Here is a 19,391-nt window from a genome sequence, read left to right on the forward strand (position 1 = left end):
CCTATAAATAAAGAGGCATATGGACGAATTTAGATGATGAGAAATCTCAAAACCCTAGAGAAAAATCGGTCCTAACTCTTCATTCCCGAAACCCTCAAAATCACGATGCCACGTCATGGTGGCTTCTTTGCCATGACATAGTACCTGCTGTTCTAACGGATTCAGATTTTTGGAGCTTCGTTCATGGTTTTTTGTTGCTGATCTGAGTGTCTTGGGTGTGACTACAAAAGATGAGTTCTACGTTGGACTCTTAGCTCTCATCAATCAATCAAGGATATACAGGGGTTTCTACAAACCCTAAAAGGTATGTTATCTTGCATATTAAAGTTGCATTGGATAGGTTGTTCATAGATCCAAGTTTTGGGACTATTGAGGATTAAAATTGTTGCTTCCGCTGTCCCTCTAATGTTGTTTAATGATCCTCAAAACCCATCAGAAACTGTGACGCTCAGTTTCCCGCAGATTTAACAAAAACTGAATCTTCAAGTAGGACCAAGTGAAGTGTCAAAAGTACCACTAAATCTAAGAGTAGATCTAATGTCAAAACTAGTCAAAAAAGTAGTCAACAGTATGATACTGTTGATCTAAGAAACTCGTAGTGATGTTTGTACGAAATTAGAATATTCTACAAATTGTTGTTTGGCCTGATACATATTTGTAGCTGGATTGATAGTCCGAAATTACTGAGTTCGAAATATTGTTCAGAATGTAGTCCGATATTAATGATTTAGAAATGAAGTCTGAATTGATATTTATAAAGCGACCACAATATTGGGTCGGATCGTATACTCATTACCGTTTACGCAATATGGGTCCGAAATGACCCATTTCGGACATTGTGGTCGTGGTTATTCTTTTAAAATAACATTATAAAGTTGTTAGATTACTCAGTTTTTGTGCCGAAATTTAAGAAAAGTTGATAACTTCCGGTAAAATAAACTCATGAATAGAGTTAATTTAAAAATAATAAACTTATCTTAATTTATTTATGTATTTTGTTATTTTTTTTCTATTAAATATTTTCATTCTTTAAAACTCTTTTGAGGAATGATGTTATGTTTTATCAAACTCTACCTCAGCCAATTCCTTACCATCAACCAAACCGTTCTCAATAGGAAAGACATTCAGCTTGCAGGTATCCAACAAGACATATTTTTTTGCTTTGCCGAGAAAAAAAGATAATGTACATCTTCCATATCATATTTTGAAATTGTAAGTAATCAACAAATCTTATTTTTGTAATTTTTCTGCACAAATATTATATATTAAAAAAATATATTCACCAAAACCACGTTTTATTATGTCTCAATTTTATATGAGTAGTGGAACAATTAAGAATAAAATGTAAAAGTATATTTAATTTTTCTTTTTTAATATATATTAGCAAAATGAGTAATTTTTTTTAATAAAAACATAAATTACCATCAATTTTGAACAAATAGATCTAAATTGTTTTATTTTTTCTAACAAAAAATAATATTTTTGTTTGTAAAAACAATTTAAAAAACTGTTTTTTAGTATTCGAAAATTATTTTTAGTCTCAAAAACACAATTTTTAAAATTGTTTTTTAATTCAAAAAAACAACTTTTGAAATGTTTTTGTCTAAAAAAATAGTTCGACAATCTATATATTTCAAAATTTACAGTTTTTGAAAAATTAATTGTCATTTGTAATTTTTGTTAATCCTATCATTATTGAAGAAAAAAATTTCAAAACACTTAAGAAACAAAAATAGATACTATAATCAACAAATGAAGAAAAATAACTTGTTATTTCTTGAAATTACAAGTTTTATTATCTTCTAACATCATAAAAAACGAAAACCAAAAAGGAAAACATATTAAAATCAATAAATAAAACAAAATTTTTGTACAAAATTCTACTAGAAACTCAACAAAACAAACTCAAAATCTTTTAAGTAAAAGCAAAACTCCATTTTTGCTTTTCAAACATCACCCAAAACCCCCTTTAAAACATCCAATCCCTCCGCCGATATGCTCCTCCGCCGGTGTATTTTCGGTACCTCAATCTTAGGCGGTGGATCACCGGAGAAACAAACCACCACCACCGTCAGATTATCACAACTATTCCTCTTCGAAGCCTCCTTCACCAATTCTCTCGAACACTTCTCCGGATCGTTATGTAACATAAGCTCCTTCCGTACAATCGTCACAGCGTATTGACTACTCATCACGTCCCATAAACCATCGCATCCGATTATCAAAAACTCATCTTCTTCAGACAACGTAACTTCCTCGAGCTCCGGCTCGGCGCTTAATGGTCCGTCGGAGCCTTTTGGGCCCTTCATATGCCAGTCGCCTAGGGCACGCGCAACCGAAAGCTGACCGTTGAGATACCCGTCGTAAATCACGCCTCCGAGTTTCTCGATTCGCTGTTTCTCCGATGAGCAGCTCGGTTTGTGGTCTGTTGAAAGCTCGATTGCTCTTCCTCGCTTCCCTAATACTGCTCTTGAATCTCCGGCGTTTGCAATTAACATGTTTCTGTCAATAAACAGGTAATCATAAGCTATCAATTATCTTCAATCATCATTATTACAAAAAAAATTCAGATTTGACAAGAGGTTCTTACCTTCCCAATATGAGGGCAGTTAAAGCAGTAGTTCCAGAGGAATTATCAAGAGATCGAGTATCGGCTAACGCATGATCGACTTTAGAAAAAGCATTTTTTACTGCTTTTTTCACTGCTTTTGGGAAGTTGGAATCCTCTAGAATGAACTCAAGAATGTTTCGTTTAGTAAATGATGCAGCATCAACTCCACCATGTCCATCAAACACCTGAAAAATTATTTAATTCCATACATCATTTCGAGGATTAATCAATAATGCGCTAAATGAAAAACAAATAGCAATGTACTTTCCTTTATTTGTTTATTATAGCATTTTACTTTCAATTATTTTATTATTAGTACATAGTACTTAAAAACTCTTCACAATTAAAGCATTGTACTTTCATTTTTTTTCTTATTAATCGTACTTCAAAAAAATATACCTGTTTACAACATTGTACTTTTAGTAGAGAAACTTGCTTTCTATTTTGTGGACATTGTTGTAATTTGGTAGAATTTTAAATTTTTAAGGTACAATGTTGTTGTAATACAATAATATAATAATCAAATAAATGGAAGTACAATGCTATTTCCTGCATTTAGCCAAATAAATGATTGTAAATCAAATTTTGTTACCCCATAAAAAGCTCCATGCAAAGCATAATCCGGTTGTGCATCTAAATGTTCTCGAAGATTATCTACACAAACATATTCGTCTTCCATATATGGCTTTGGACCCATCTCCGAACAACTTCCCGAGCGAAAAATTGGTGAATATTGAGATCTCTCGTTTTGAGGTGACTTGTTACCTTCATTTGTTGATTTCTATTACGAGAGCATAAACAAATTATTAGGTGTTTGGAAAAGGGTTATTCTTCCAGCAACGTTCATGTGGCCTACACTAGGTTAAGAACATCATGTGAAGTGTTGATAACAAGTGGCCCATAGGTTGTCGGCATAAGGAGTGCCACAAGGATCTTAATCCATATTTAAATTAAACCCTTGTTCGGGGTAGAAACAGTAAACGTCAGCCTAAGGCACCCCCACCAAAATAGAGAATGTAATTTTACTAGAGCTGTAAACGAACTGAATATTTAGCAAACTGTTCGGTGAGAAGTTCGTTTATTTAATAAACGAACATACATGAGAGGAAGTTTGTTAATTTAATAAATGAACGAACATACACAATATTTTTTTTGCTTGTTTAACTTAGTTAAATGAACAAACACGAACAATGACTTAGTTTGTTTATTTATGTCTAAGAACATTTGTTAATGTTCATTAGTTTAGCACGTTTATGTTCGATTATATATACATCGGTGAGAATGAAAGTGGAGCTTTTAAAAGTGGTTTAAGTTTTAATTGGTAAAAATATCAAAATGACATTGCAAAATACAATCAACATATGAGAAGTGTTGATGATCAAGTTTTATGGTTTTCTATTTGGATGTTTATTTTCATTTATGTTCGTTTGCAACCCTCTTAATTATGATTTCCGTAGCTGATCAATGTTGAACCTAAGACCTCAATTATGGATTCTCATATGTGTTGCTAATGCAAAAAAACATGAAGCATGAGGATGTTAGAATGTGGATTGTCAAACTATGAGAAATTAAATATCCTCCTACTTTTTTCTCCAACCAATCCTTCTACCATTTTTATATGAACATAAGTGTAATAAAAATAATTATTTTTATTAAATATAACAAGTGTCACAATCTTAGTGCGGGAAGACAGTAGGAAGAAAAAGTAGGAGAATATTTTATTTCTCTCAAACAATTTATCCCAACATGAAGAATCACAATGAAAACTAAATAATTAGTTCAAGTTAGAGATAGTTAAGTAATTTTATATTTATTTCAGTAGTCAGTTTCTCTAAACATGACTAGATTGACCATAACAGTGAGAAAATCAAAATCATAATCGGATCAAATGGCTAAAGATTTGATATTTTTTTCATAAAAAAGAAATGTAGGTCACTTTGCTAGAGACAAATTACATAACAAATTAGATATTAAACCCCCCAAAACAACAACTTATGAACTAATCTTTCAACATACTACTCTCATAAGCCACTTAAAGTAAAAATGTAACATTGATTTTCTATATATAACTTGAACAACAAAGAAAGATCATGGAAAAATGGATCAAATGACAAAAGATGTTGATATCACTAGTAAAAGTTTTGTGATGAACAAATTAAATTACTTACCGAATCAGAGGTGCCAGCCAACATCGCTTGGCTGATACAATGTCGCATAGGCTGATAATTTCTTGGAGGCTTAGCAGCTTTTGATTGGTTGATGTTATCAGAATCCTCAGCCTCATCATCGTCATCTTCCATAGAATTCACAGGCACACATTCCTTCGAGTATCCATTCTCCAATGATGTACATTGAGGCAACACATCAGTCCCAGGACCCATTTTCACCGTTCTCTCAGTCAATCCATCAAACACTTGGTATGCAAACTAAATAAATAGAAAGAAAAACTCAATCCGGACAGTTCATTAACAGCCCATTTTGTAATTGTTGTTGTTATTACAGCATATAAACAGCTGTATAGCAGTTAATCCTCGATCCATAAGCAACCAACAGTAGCGCAATAATCCATTATTTTAAACAACACGAAGCTGTAGCCTTCCATTTCTTGAAATTTGTGAAGAAACGATCAGGCCCACATGCGAGAGAACTAGTTGATGATATCTGAATCTTGATTCATTCTATGTAAAGCAAGAATCCCAACAAAACATATGGTTTGAATTGAGCAACACGAAAAAAGGGAAGAGGAAAAATGAAAAATTGAAGAAGAAAGTGATAAAGAAGATGGAGAGAAGAGAATCAATTACGGAAAGCAAAGTAGTAGGAGAGGGAGGGCCATTGAAGTTGGGAAGCAATTTTCCGTTAAAATGGAGGCTGAGGTTTGTAGGCGAAGGGCGAAAGAGGAGAGTGATGACACGTGTTTCTTCACGTGGTATATCAGTTGACCTCGCAAACAAAAAGCTTTTTAGTAAACGGCAAAACATTAAAATATGCTAAACTCACACTTTACTTTTTGCTTAATAAATCAGCATTAATTTCGTAAATTAGATCTGTAATTTTTTTTTTTTTTGGATAAAACTTAAAAACTATAATATGGAAAAGCTCTAGTCTTTTAAAAGTATTGTTACGGAAATTAAGTCTCAAAACTTCAAGTTAAACAATAATAGTGCTCGAGCTTGTCATAAACTTTTGTTGAGCCAGAGCTTCAAACAAGTTTTCAAGCTTTGACAAACGAGTCGAGCTTGAATCGAGCTTAGACTTGTTTTAAAGATTGTTGTTCAAACGAGCCGAATCGGAGCTTGTAAAATTATTAACGAACCAAGCTTTAATTTTATGCTTATGGCTCGTAATGAGCTGAGCTTGAATTTGGTTAGGTTCGGGATCGGTTCAACCCGTTTACACCCCTTTGGAAAACGAATGTCAAAGATGAGAATCACTCCCCAAAAGTGTTCGGAAACAGTCCACTCAACCCATTCTAAGTGATATGTATATATAACATGCTTAATTTTTCAAATCAAGTTGATATCACTCAAATGAAATACTCTTTCAGCATAAGTTTCATGAATGCAACAAGTTACATATAATAGCCGCATATTTAATATATGAGAATAAATAAGACATTTATCAAAGAGTTGTGACAGGTACATATACTCACAATATATACTCACCTTAGCTTGGTAGTAGCTATTCAGTGCCACAGTAGTAGCTATTCGGTGCCAATACTAGAAATGTTTGATTGTACAAAGTCAACCTATATAAATAGTTTATACTTATCACTTAAGTGTTATATTGAGTTCTTAATAACTCGATAATGATAAACCAATTTTATATCCTAAATAAACTAGTTAAGTCATTTGAAGAACCATGAAATTGGTGTGAGGTTAAGAGGACCAGCCAAACCAAAGTTACAACATTTTCGTGGTTTCAAGGCAAAAGAGGACACGTGTCTTGTCATTTTGTTCTTGGGAAACACATGGGACGTGTAGTGTGCATACCTGTCTAATTCGACACATGGGACACATAGTGAAAGCATTTGACTCATCTTGGGTGACTTTTTGGTTCTTAATTCTAATTAATTTTCACTAATTACATGTTTAATGAGAACTGTGACTTCAACTAAAGAAATATGTTATGAGCTTCTTTAGCTATTTCAATAACTAAGAAAAGTCTATGTAATCTCAAACTTTTTCGATTACTATAGCAAATTAGAGATTTATGACAAATATTGCACCTTGGATTCTAATGATATATTTACCAAATGTTCAAGTGAAAAAACCTTAAGTAAACCATTATTCTCTCATTGATTTTACATCAAATTCTTGATTTTTTTTAATTATGTTCTTTAAATCCAAGTTTAACTCTAGTTTTCTTTAAAAATATCAAAATACTAAAACCCCAATTTTACTTTTATTATCATTTTATAAGTATTTTACAAAGAGATTTACATTGATTAGCAAATTGAACCAATTTTGGTGGATTTGAATCCTTTACCACTATACACAGTTTTAGTGTACAAGCTTTAGGGTTATTTATTTTTTTTGCATCGACAACCATCATGATGACTAAAAATAAGTGATGACTCAAATATATATATATATATATATATATATATATATATATATATATATATATATATATATATATATATATATATATATATATATATATATATAGGGTTCGGTTCAGGTGAGGACTCAACAAGTCTCAACCACCCATTTCGTCAAGGGCACAAATGTCAGACACAATATTTGGTTGTGGTGCATTCGCATGCAACCCACGTCTATGCTAATTAATACAGGCTCAAGGATTTAATCACGTATGACGAACGTCAATCAACCGTTATTTTAGTGAGTTTTATTATTTACTTTCGCTTTTTTTATATTTTTTAAAAAAAGCAAAAAATATATATATAAATTTTTTACATGTTTTTTATTTTATTATTTTGTTTTTTTATTTTTTATTTTTTATTTATTTATTTTTATTTTTTCTTTTATTTTTTCATGTTTTTAATATCTTTACTACATACTTAAAGATAATAGTGTTTTTGCTTATTTTCGTTTTATTTTTCAATTTTTTTTATTTTTTTAATATGTTACTACATACTTGAAGATAATAGTGTAAAACTTTATGCATTATGTATTGATTCCCCCTCCCCCCGCCCGCTATATATATATATATATATATATATATATATATATATATATATATATATATATATATATATATATATATATATATATATATATATATATATATATATATATCACATCAAAACGCTTCAATTTTAATAAGTGTTTTTCGCTTTCAAAATTGAAGTGACATATGTTTAGATAAGTTAACTTAATTTCTTTTTATATGATACCTTTTAATATATAATGTTTGGTGTTATAATGTTATTTTGTGTACTTCATTATAAAGTGACTTTTTTGTATATATTTTCTATAGAAGGTACAAATTTTGTGATTATTAATGTAATATTAATATAACACATCCGTTATCATTTACGGTCGGACAAATTACACAATATATCGTATCATTTGTTATGTAGTCATTTTCATTGAAAAAGACGTGTTTATAAAAGTTACTGATAATGATATGGGAAACGCCAAAAAAAACATAGACAAATAGCAAATTCTAACATATTTTAATCATATAATTGCTTTCTTACGCAACACGCATGGATTCGTCTAGTGTGTGTGTGTGTGTGTATGTGTGTGTGTATGTATGTGTGTATATATATATATATATATATATATATATATATATATATATATAAAGTAGGTTATAACGAGTCGAAACCACAACTAGTATGTTTAAAATTATTATATAAATAATAAATTTAAATGTAAATAAAAAATACAGCTAAAGAAGGTAATTAGGAAATGCGTTAGTGATTTCTTGGGATACATTAAAATCTATAAGATTTATTACGATTTTTTAAAGATATATACCATAAATTTCGAAATTGTTAGTAGGATATTATTTTTATTTTCAAATTTGAATTGAAAGTGATTTGTTACAAAAAAAAATTATAGATCTTTTAGAAAAGAGGCATGATAAAAAAAATGGACATGTGATATTTTTAAGTTTCGTTTATTAAAATATGTAGATCACATGGCCGCCACGTTAGTAGGCATGTCGAAAATAATCAAAACCCGACCTACCTGACATACCTGTTCTAAATTCGGGTAGATCGTGTATTAGGTATGAAAATTAGGGTATTCATTTAACTCGATATTTAATTAGTTCGGGTATTGGATAGCCGTAAAACAATTCAGGCATACCTTGTTGGTGATTTTAGTGCCACCATGTCATTTTATAATTTGTATTGTAATATATGTCCGGGTTTGTGCGGAGTGCACGCATGTGTACAATCAAATTAGAAGCTGGTTCGACGACAAGTCGGGGGTTCGGGGTTTCCAAAGGGGCAGCGTATGACATCCCCATTTTTCACGGCCAGAAAAAACTGATTTTGTTTATGCTTGTTTGAAAATCAAAGTAACATTTTAAATAAAAGTGTTGCGGAATTTGTCCCAAAACAAAATATGATAAAGATTTATCAAAAGCATTTCCAAAGAAATGTATTTCATTAAAAGACTCGGGATGTCATGTTCGATACAGATCAAAAGCATAAACAGTACAACATAAGCCTTACTACATTATTTCGTATTTACAGGCCTATAATCCCTTATCTCTCATCCAAACATCTATGCTCATGCGTCACTTCCTGTAATACAAGAAACTGAGTGGGCCAGGCTTGGGAGCCTGGTGAGCACATAGGGTTTTCAACCCACAATAAATAAATTTATTATTTTCATCAACCAAACAAACCCGGTTACCCCTTCCCATTATCCTCACTTTACGTCCCTAGAACATCTAACACAAGGGATCTAGTCTAAGGACTTTCATCGGGGTGACAACACATGCTTCGGTGATTCCTCAGCAATTCATGTCAAATAAGGCAACCATGTGGGGGATGGAGTACTGCTGGTAAACACACATTTCAAATAAACACCTACAGGTTGTGAGCCTGCTAGCGTTCCACTGGACTGTCTAGAATAGTCCGTGGTCGTCATCTATACTCCGCTAGATGACTGGATCATCAATAACATCTATAACGAGGCCTCTCATTATTTTATTTTGTCACACAGCAACTATTACATCTACCCTTGTTTTACCCAACACATTTTGTAGATATAAAATACATATACAGTTTAAATCATTTAAAACGTGTATAAAATCGTTCATCCAACATAGATAGCAAGTATACAGATAATATGCACACACAGCACGTAATTTATATAAAATACTTCATATCTATGTGTAAGCTGAAAGTAACTATGCACTCACCTGAAAGGAGGTGACTCTGCACTCGAACAGCGCTTCGTTATCTCAAAATAAGTTTCCCTCGACAAAACCTAGTATCAATACCACTAGGGTTTAGTCTAACGTTAACCGCGACTAATTAATAGTCTAGCTATTATTATTATTATATAAGCGTTAAACAACACTCTATATAACTCATAATAATAGGCCAAATAATTATTTTAAGGTCCTAATAATGTTACTATAATTAATTAGAAGCTATATTAAAATTTGCGTAGGCGTAGCTCACTTACATCGGGTTTTCTTAAAAACCGGGCTTTGCTCGGAGCAGCGTTTCCGAACCGAAAGACCTTTTTTTCTCGGGACTCCGGGAGCCTCGGGGCTTCCTTCGGGTGCTTGGGGGTTCACCTAGGCTTTAGGGGGGGTTAGAAACCCTAGAGAGAGAAAGTAGTGAGAGAAAAAGTGGAGAAATGTGTGAGAAATGCGGGAGAATTCGCATGGTATTTATAGGGCCAGCAGCTCGGACTACGCTGCGCGTTCAGCAGGTTATGCGGGGCGTAAGTTCGGATAGGGACGACAGGTGGCGAAGGCTCGGTGGTGCGACGTGTTCGGTTCTGGGCCGAGGAGACCAGTTGTACGCTGCGCGTACGAGATCTCAGATGCTGGGCGTAATGCGAGGGGTGGCGTGTCACAATTCGGAGCGAGCTCATCGGACGGCTGGGACTTAGGCCACGTCATCAATCCATGCATCAGCTTCGCAAATTGCCCCCTTAACTTCTAAAATTCGTATCTTTCTCGTACGAGCTCCATTTTTGACGTTCTTTATATCCACGCGTAGGCGGGAACGTACTCTACAACTTTCGTTTACACTTCGTCGGCTAATTTTGACTTTATTTTAAAAGTTATATTTTTAACAGGCCGGGACAGGATTGGTCCGTTAAAAATTCATAACTTTTTCATCCGACGTCCGTTTTCCTCTATCTTTTTATCGTTATGCTACTATTAAAGAGATATTCGATTCTCGTTTAGGTTGTGTCGGCTAAAAACCGCTTGATCTAATATTCGAACTTCGGGCTGTACACTGCTAAGCCGAAACTTCGAAAAATCATAACTTCCTCATACGAAGTCAGATTTGGGTGTTCTTTTTATGGACGCTCTCGGTTTAACATATTCTACGACTTTCGTTTAGATCACTAAGGCTAAAATTCGCTCTATCATAAATTCACTATTTACGCTTCCTGGTGTCGTGCCGGTTCCGTCGCGAAACTTCGACGGGTCATAACTTCTTCGTTATAACTCGGATTTCAGCGTTCTTTATATCTCCGGAATCCTTGTTTCGACCACTACAACTTTATGTAAAGATATCGGGCTGATCTCATACTTTTATTTTGACGCATATTTTTATTCTTCATTAATTATACATTTATAATCAAATTATAAGCACACAAATACACATAATTCACATAGTATTCAAATAGTTCATATTTATTACTTCAAAAAGAGTTACAATAGTTGACCTAGACTATTACATCATCTAAAATGCTTAGCCCTGAAACACGGGCGTTACAATTCTCTCCCCCTTAGGATGATTCCGTCCCGGAATCATGCGTCAGCAAACAGATGCGAATAGCGACTCATCATGTCATCCTCTGTTTCCCAAGTGAGATTCGGCCCATTTGAATGTTTCCATTGGACTAGCACTAAGTCGACCATCTTACGTCGTAACTTCTTAGTCTTACGGTCAACAATTGCCTCAGGCTCTTCAATCAGCCTCTTTTTTTCATCCATTCTTAACTCTGAGATCGGAATTAAGTCAGGAACTTCTCCTGTGAACTTCCTCAAATAACACACATGGAAAGTGTTATGAATACCATCTAGTTCTTCGGGTAATTCGAGCTTGTAGGCTTGGTTCCCAATCTTCTGAAGAACTTTGAATGGTCCAATAAACCTTTGACTCAACTTTCCTCATTTTCCGAATCTTATAAGTCCCTTCCACGGTGAGACTTTAAGCAAAACCGAATCCCCAACTTCGAAGGTCATCGGTCGTCTTTTCTTGTCAGCATAGCTCTTCTGACGATCCTGAGCTGCTAACATCCTCTCCCTGATTACTTTTAACTTTTCAGCAGTCTCATGGACTATCTCGGGGCCCATAAACTGCTTTTCTCCAACCTCAAGCCAACAAGATGGCGTACGACACTTCTGTCCATACAAGGCTTGATAGGGTGCCATCTTGATGCTCGAGTGGAAACTATTGTTGTAGGAAAACTCTACCAAAGGTAAGTGCTCATCCCAGTTACCTTGGAACTCAAGGGTACATGCTCTCAACATATCTTCCAGTGTTTGAATCGTTCTTTCGCTCTGACCATCATTCTGCGGATGGTAAGCTGTACTCAGACACAACTTCGTACCCGGTTCCTCTTGTAGACTCCTCCAAAACCTTGATGTGAAACGACTATCACGATCGGATACAATCGTTAGAGGAACACCGTGAAGTCTCACAATTTCCTTTACGTAAGCATTTGCAAGCTTATCCATAGACCACCTTTCGTTGGCAGCTATGAAGTGTGCATTCTTTGTGAAATGATCCACGACTACCCAAATCATGTCGTGACCGCTCTTCGTCCTGGGCAGTTTAGTCACAAAATCCATGGTGATGTCTTCCCATTTACCCATGGGTACAGGTAAATGTTCTAAACTCCCGTATGGTTTCTGATGTTGTGCCTTAACTCTCGCACATGTTACACACTCGGCCACATACTTCGCAACATCGAGCTTCATCGTCGGCCACCAGTGGTAGGGTTTTAGGTCCCTATACATTTTAGTGCTACCGGGATGAATTGAGTACATGGTCTTGTGAGCTTCTTCCATCAGAAGATCTCTTATTCCTCCCGTCTTAGGTACCCAAATCCTATCTTGGAATACCTTCAGTCCTTGACGGTTTGTACCGAATACCAACGTCTTTCCCAAACGTTCTTCCTTTCGGTCATTCTTTTCTGAAGCTTCTTCTTGAGCTTTCTTGATACTTTCCACAATTGTCGAGACAACTTCAATTCTCAACGCTCTTGGCCTTTTCCTTTCAAGATTGACTTTCCGACTGAGAGCATCAGCAACAACATTTGCTTTACCGGGGTGGTAAAGTATCTCACAGTCGTAGTCCTTGAGTAATTCTAGCCAGCGTCGTTGTCTCATGTTCAATTCTTTCTGATTAAAGAGATACTGGAGACTCTTATGATCAGTGAAAAGCTTGCACTTTGTGCCATAGAGGTAATGCCTCCATATATTTAAGGCAAATACTACCGCTGCCAACTCCAGATCATGAGTGGGGTAGTTCTTTTCGTGCCCTTTCAATTGTCGAGAGGCATATGCTATCACCTTTTCTCTTTGGGTCAGAACACAACCCAACCCGACTCCAGATGCGTCACTATAGACTGTGAAGTCTTCGACTCCATCGGGTAGAGAAAGAATCGGTGCTTCACATAACTTCTTCTTTAGCTTTTCGAATGCCTCATCGTGTTTCTCACTCCATGAATATGTAGCTCCTTTATGGGTCAATGCTGTCAATGGAGCAGCTATCGAAGAAAAGCCTTGGATAAATCTTCGATAATATCCGGCTAATCCTAGAAAGCATCGAATCTCCGTGGGACTCTTTGGACGTTCCCACTTCATTACAGCTTCGATTTTTGTTGGGTCAACCATTATTCCCTCCTGGTTAACCACATGACCCAAGAATTGGACTTCTCGGATCCAAAAATCACACTTGGAGAACTTTGCATACAGCTTCTCCTTCTTTATTACCTCCAACACCTCTCGTAGATGCTTGCCATGCTCCTCCTGGCTTTTCGAGTAGATCAGAATGTCGTCGATGAACACTATCACAGATTTATCGAGGAATGGTTTACAAACCCTGTTCATCAAATCCATGAATGCTGCTGGAGCATTGGTTAGTCCAAACGGCATAACCAAGAACTCTTAGTGTCCATATCTCGTTCTGAATGTAGTCTTCTCAATATCCTGATCTCTCACTTTCAGCTGATGATACCCTGACCTAAGATCGATCTTTGAGAAATAGCTTGAACCTTGCAGTTGATCGAATAGGTCATCAATCCTCGGCAATGGGTACTTGTTATTTACCGTTGCCTTGTACAGCTCTCTGTAGTCTATGCACATCCTCATGATTCCGTCTTTCTTCTTTACGAATAGCACCGGAGCTCCCCAGGGTGATGAACTAGGTCGAATGAAACCGTTGTCCAACAACTCCTGTAGTTGCGTTATAAGCTCCTTCATCTCCGTCGGTGCTAATCGGTATGGTGCCTTTGCTATCGGTGTCGTTCCTGGTAACAAGTCTATACGAAACTCCACTTGTCTATCAGGTGGTAATCCAGGAAGATCTTCAGGAAAGACTTCCGGATAATCACATACGACCGGTATATTCTGCACCTCCTTCTTTTCCTTCTTAGCATCGATCACAAATGCCAAATATGATGCACATCCTTTGGATAAACATTTTATGGCTTTCATCAGGAAGATGATTCCAGAATTCACTCTGTGTTTGTCCCCGTACACCATAAATGACTCCTTTTCAGGGGGATTTACCCTAACTATCTTCCTTCAACATAATATCTCGGCATCGTTGGCGCTAAGCCAATTCATTCCCAAAACGATGTCAAAACCGTTCAACTCTATGGGCAACAGCTCTTCGTGGAATTCATTTCCATTTAGGTCGATGACTACGTTCTTAATACGATTACTAACAGGTACGAACTTGCCACTGTCAACTTCCACAATTAGGGCATTATCATGTTTTTCTACAGGCAATGCTAATTTCCCACCAAATTTATGCGACACAAAGGAGTAGTTGGCTCCGGAATCAAATAGTATATTGGCAGGCAATCCATTTACAAGAAATGTACCTGAAGCGACGTCTGCTGCCTCCTTCGCAGCCTCGAGCGTCATCTGGAAGGCTATCGCCTTCGGCTTCGGTGGAATGTTGGGCCTTGCCGCGTCTTTCTTCTTCGGGCAATCCTTAGCAATATGCCCTTCTTCACGACACTCGTAGCACACCCTCTTGTTGATGGTGCACTCATTGGCATAGTGCCCCGTTTTCCCACACTTGTAGCAGGTCACTTTCTCGCTACATTTTCCCGGGTGCTTCTTCTTGCACTTCTCGCACCATTTTGCTTCGTTCCCTCCTCCTCCAAACTTCATGGAACTGAACTTTCTCTTCTTATTGTTGGGTTTAGCAGACCCCACAAATTTTCTCTTCTCGCCAACCTCAACCTTGCTGGCAGCCCTTCCTTTAATCATATCCTCCACAGATTTGGTAGCCCAGATAGCTGCCTCCAGAGTATGTGCCTGACGTACTGGCACTGCATACTCCCATGGGAGTCCCTTAGCATACTTTTCGATCTTTGTCAACTCATCCGGGACAAGACGCAAGGCAAACTCCATCTTCTTTGTGAAGTTGTTTGTGTATTCATCGATTGACATGCTTCCCTTCTTCAGGGTCAGAAACTGGTTCTCTAGCTCGAGCAAGTTTTGGGCTGAGCAGTACTTGCGCTTGAATTGTACTAAAAACTCCGCCCATGTCAGTTGCAGGGGCTCATTGGGGCTCAAGGTCTTCCCCAGGGTATTCCACCAATGCACAGCGCCTCCTCGGAACTGACGCACTGCAAACGTGGTCTGTAGTTTGCCTCCGCAACCACACGTCATGAAAGCTAACTCCATCTCCGAGATCCAATCCATGACCCCGATCGGATCTTCCTTTCCAGTGAAGGTCGATGGCTTGCAAGTCAGAAAATCCTTGTACTTGCATCCATTCCTCTCGACTCCGTCATCCTGATTGATTTTTCGAACTATTGGTGGGTTGGCTTGACCAACGGTCCCACTGTAGTTCCCCTCCTCAGACTGCCCTTCGTTCAATTCGGGCTGTTCGATTGGTATGGTAGCTTCCTCTCGATTCTGTTGGAGCAAACGTCTGGTTTCCTCCATTTGACGATCCAACATCATCTGGATCATCGCTTGCACTCCGGCCATCGTTATTGGCTCAGCAGTGGCTACCACAACCGGTATTTGCTTAATCACTGGAGGTTGGTTTCTGTTCCCATTTGCATTCCCGGCTCCACTGCGGGTTCTTGCCATTTTGATCTATACACCGAATAAGGTGAATTTAGATCTTTATTTAGGATAGTCGTTTAAACCGTCCTTATCACTCCGAAACGTTTACATGTTAGTTCTAATATCGTAGTCGTACGTTTAGAATCCTAAACACATAAGGTTTCCAGATCCGGTCGGCAACAAACCATAGATCCGAACAAATAACAGCATATCAGGCATAAAGCATTTAGCACATAAAAGCATTTTAGGCATAATTCCTAAAATAAGCTAGTGCTCACATCTCACAATCATTGCTTAGCATTCTAAGTTTAAGTCTAGAAATCCTACAAATTCCTAGTTCGCTTAAACTAATGCTCTAATACCAACTGTGACATCCCCATTTTTCACGGCCAGAAAAGACCGATTTTGTTTATGCTTGTTTGAAAATCAGAGTAACATTTTAAATAAAAGTGTTGCGGAATTTGTCCCAAAACAAAATATGATAAAGATTTATCAAAAGCATTTCCAAAGAAATGTATTTCATTAAAAGACTCGGGATGTCATGTTCGATACAGATCAAAAGCATAAACAGTACAACATAAGCCTTACTACATTATTTCGTATTTACAGGCCTATAATCCCTTATCTCTCATCCAAACATCTATGCTCATGCGTCACTTCCTGTAATACAAGAAACTGAGTGGGCCAGGCTTGGGAGCCTGGTGAGCACATAGGGTTTTCAACCCACAATAAATAAATTTATTATTTTCATCAACCAAACAAACCCGATTACCCCTTCCCATTATCCTCACTTTACGTCCCTAGAACATCTAACACAAGGGATCTAGTATAAGGACTTTCATCGGGGTGACAACACATGCTTCGGTGATTCCTCAGCAATTCATGTCAAATAAGGCAACCATGTGGGGGATGGAGTACTGTTGGTAAACACACATTTCAAATAAACACCTACAGGTTGCGAGCCTGCTAGCGTTCCACTGGACTGTCTAGAATAGTCTGTGGTCGTCATCTATACTCCGCTAGATGACTGGATCATCAATAACATCTATAACGAGGCCTCTCATTATTTTATTTTGTCACACAGCAACTATTACATCTACCCTTGTTTTACCCAACACATTTTGTAGATATAAAATACATATACAGTTTAAATCATTTAAAACGTGTATAAAATCGTTCATCCAACATAGATAGCAAGTATACAGATAATATGCACACACAACACGTAATTTATATAAAATACTTCATATCTATGTGTAAGCTGAAAGTAACTATGCACTCACCTGAAAGGAGGTGACTCTGCACTCGAACAACGCTTCGTTATCTCAAAATAAGTTTCCCTCGACAAAACCTAGTATCAATACCACTAGGGTTTAGTCTAACGTTAACCGCGACTAATTAATAGTCTAGCTATTATTATTATTATATAAGCGTTAAACAACACTCTATATAACTCATAATAATAGGCCAAATAATTATTTTAAGGTCCTAATAATGTTACTATAATTAATTAGAAGCTATATTAAAATTTGCGTAGGCGTAGCTCACTTACATCGGGTTTTCTTAAAAACCGGGCTTTGCTCGGAGCAGCGTTTCCGAACCGAAAGACCTTTTTTTCTCGGGACTCCGGGAGCCTCGGGGCTTCCTTCGGGTGCTTGGGGGTTCACCTAGGCTTTAGGGGGGTTAGAAACCCTAGAGAGAGAAAGTAGTGAGAGAAAAAGTGGAGAAATGTGTGAGAAATGCGGGAGAATTCGCATGGTATTTATAGGGCTAGCAGCTCGGACTACGCTGCGCGTTCAGCAGGTTATGCGGGGCGTAAGTTCGGATAAGGACGACAGGTGGCGAAGGCTCGGTGGTGCGACGTATTCGGTTCTGGGCCGAGGAGACCAGTTGTACGCTGCGCGTACGAGATCTCAGATGCTGGGCATAATGCGAGGGGTGGCGTGTCACAATTCGGAGCGAGCTCATCGGACGGCTGGGACTTAGGCCACGTCATCAATCCATGCATCAGCTTCGCAAATTGCCCCCTTAACTTCTAAAATTCGTATCTTTCTCGTACGAGCTCCATTTTTGACGTTCTTTATATCCACGCGTAGGCGGGAATGTACTCTACAACTTTCGTTTACACTCCGTCGGCTAATTTTGACTTTATTTTAAAAGTTATATTTTTAACAGGCCGGGACAAGATTGGTCCGTTAAAAATTCATAACTTTTTCATCCGACGTCCGTTTTCTTCTATCTTTTTATCGTTATGCTACTATTAAAGAGATATTCGATTCTCGTTTAGGTTGTGTCGGCTAAAAACCGCTTGATCTAATATTCGAACTTCGGGCTGTACACTGCTAAGCCGAAACTTCGAAAAATCATAACTTCCTCATACGAAGTCAGATTTGGGTGTTCTTTTTATGGACGCTCTCGGTTTAACATATTCTACGACTTTCGTTTAGATCGCTAAGGCTAAAAGTCGCTCTATCATAAATTCACTATTTACGCTTCCCGGTGTCGTGCCGGTTCCGTCGCGAAACTTCGACGGGTCATAACTTCTTCGTTATAACTCGGATTTCAGCGTTCTTTATATCTCTGGAATCCTTGTTTCGACCACTACAACTTTATGTAAAGATATCGGGCTTATCTCATACTTTAATTTTGACGCTTATTTTTATTCTTCATTAATTATACATTTATAATTATTAAATTATAAGCACACAAATACACATAATTCACATAGTATTCAAATAGTTCATCTTTATTACTTCAAAGAGAGTTAAAATAGTTGACCTAGACTATTACATCATCTAAAATGCTTAGCCCTGAAACACGGGCGTTACACAGCGCCCCTTTGGCGGGGTCTAGGGGCAGCACCCCTAGCGGCGTCCAAGGGCAGAGCCCCTGGCTGGGGTCCCGCTTGGATTATCCTAGTCTGAATTTCTTGCAATCCAGACATAGGGTAGAAATATCAGTTCGGAAAGTGTTCTCACGATCCAAGTTGGTATTCAGAACTCCACTACAAACCCTAAATTTCTAACATACCCATATACCCGATTTTTTTAATTAATATACTAGACTAAACTGCACAAATGGTCCCTGTGGTTTACTTAAAATTGCCACTGTGGTCCAAAAAAGTTTGGACTAGAATCAGAGGTCCAAAGTTTTCATTTTGTTGCTTGTTTGGTCCAATCTGTCTTGATTTTTTTTAAATGACGGATTTTCCCATGTTATATGATTTTCTCTATTTTCTTATATGTTTTTTTTTTCTGATTTTCAGATTTAAAAAAAAATAAAAAAATAAAATTAAATAAAAATAAATCTCTCTCTCTCTCTCTCTCTCTCTCTCTCTCTCCTT

The 19,391-nt window shown here is 36.9% G+C and overlaps 1 protein-coding gene across 1 annotated transcript; it reads right to left on the bottom strand.

The window, feature by feature from the left end:
- Positions 1–1,753: 1,753 nt before the first annotated feature.
- Positions 1,754–5,542, bottom strand: LOC145134384 (putative protein phosphatase 2C 47). The gene is made up of 4 exons (XM_079069239.1): positions 4,780–5,542; positions 3,204–3,392; positions 2,591–2,796; positions 1,754–2,502 (listed from the first exon to the last, which is right to left on the bottom strand). The coding sequence occupies exons 1-4, from the start codon at positions 4,990–4,992 to the stop codon at positions 1,947–1,949; spliced, it is 1,164 nt and encodes a 387-aa protein (XP_078925365.1). The 5' UTR covers positions 4,993–5,542; the 3' UTR covers positions 1,754–1,946.
- Between the last annotated feature and the right edge of the window lie 13,849 nt (positions 5,543–19,391).

Source organism: Lactuca virosa, chromosome 8 (assembly GCF_052849685.1).
Source record: "Lactuca virosa cultivar CGN04683 chromosome 8, Lactuca_virosa_CGN04683_v6, whole genome shotgun sequence".
NCBI lineage: Eukaryota > Viridiplantae > Streptophyta > Magnoliopsida > Asterales > Asteraceae > Lactuca > Lactuca virosa.